At 45.0% G+C, this 1,072-nt stretch overlaps 1 protein-coding gene across 1 annotated transcript in view; it reads left to right on the top strand.

Annotated features, from left to right (window-relative positions):
* Nucleotides 1–946: 946 nt before the first annotated feature.
* Nucleotides 947–1,072, top strand: part of LOC115295436 (class I histocompatibility antigen, Gogo-B*0101 alpha chain-like) — a 3,412-nt gene continuing 3,286 nt past the window's right edge. Inside the window, exon 1 of the mRNA XM_029943322.1 lies at nt 947–1,048. Coding sequence (XP_029799182.1) covers nt 976–1,048 — 73 coding nt within the window. The 5' untranslated portion in view covers nt 947–975. The remainder of the gene's footprint in view (nt 1,049–1,072) is intronic.

The following is a 1,072-nucleotide window of genomic DNA, read 5'->3' as shown; positions in this document are numbered from 1 at the left end:
TCAATTCCACTGTAACCAATGCTGGAACACCTATGTTACTTAAAACACACAACACGTTACTTAAGAACAATTCTGCATTAGTACAAGATCCATTCCATGTGCAGATGGGCCGATGGATTTAATGTAACAGAGAAGGAGACAATGATGTTGTTCCAGTTTGCAAATAACCTCGGAGAAAGTACAACTTGCGTAGTTTTAATATAGTATCAAGGAGGAATATGCACAATTATTTGAAAAGGTTATGACACATACTATTCTCTGATGGTCAAGGAAGTAAATTTTTTCATATACTTCAACCAAAACAACACAATAGATGCAGAAGCAAATCTGAACCTCCAGTGGTCTCTAATGAAACATCCAAGAAAGAGACTTACAAAAACGTAAAATGAAAAAAAAGCCACTCTTCTCACAGTCGCGTTTTTTTGGGAAAATTTGTTATTTTTGATAAAAATTGTAGTTCTGTTTTCATATGATGTAAGTGAATTAAAAAATATTTAAACCATTTTATTCCTGCTATGGTAAGTATTAATAGATATAGCCCGCAGACACAAAATTATCCCTGGGATCCTCACTAATTTGTAAGACTGTATAGACAGCCTGAAAGCTATCTTTGGACTGTTGGAGAATCAATGACTCACACAGCTCCTGGGCCACGCGTCAGGGAGACAGTGTGACAAAGACAGCTCTGTGCAGTGGGTGAGGCTTTGGAACAAAATCCCAGGTTCCCGGGGGAAACTCTCAGGGTCTCAGGCCCCAGGGCGGTGTCAGGGGCGGGATTGCCCACCCAGGTTTCACTTCTCCCAGTCACAACCTGCGTCAGGTCCTTCCGCCTGGATACTGATAATGCGGACTCGGTTCACAATCCTATTGGTAACGGGTTTACCAAGAAGCCAATCAGGGGCACCTCGGTTCTGGGGTAGTCTCTGCAGGCGCTTCCGGTTGCAGCTGCGACCCACATTCTCCCCAGACCCCGAGATGCAGGTCGTGATGCCCCGAACTCTCCTCCTGCTGCTGTCGGGGGCCCTGGCGATGACCCAGACCTGGACCGGTGAGTACGGGGGTCGAGAGGAAA

Source organism: Suricata suricatta, chromosome 7 (genome assembly GCF_006229205.1).
Source record: "Suricata suricatta isolate VVHF042 chromosome 7, meerkat_22Aug2017_6uvM2_HiC, whole genome shotgun sequence".
Classification (NCBI taxonomy): Eukaryota; Metazoa; Chordata; class Mammalia; order Carnivora; family Herpestidae; genus Suricata; species Suricata suricatta.
Note: the sequence above shows the minus strand (reverse complement) of the source record. Positions and strands in the feature narration are given on the sequence as shown.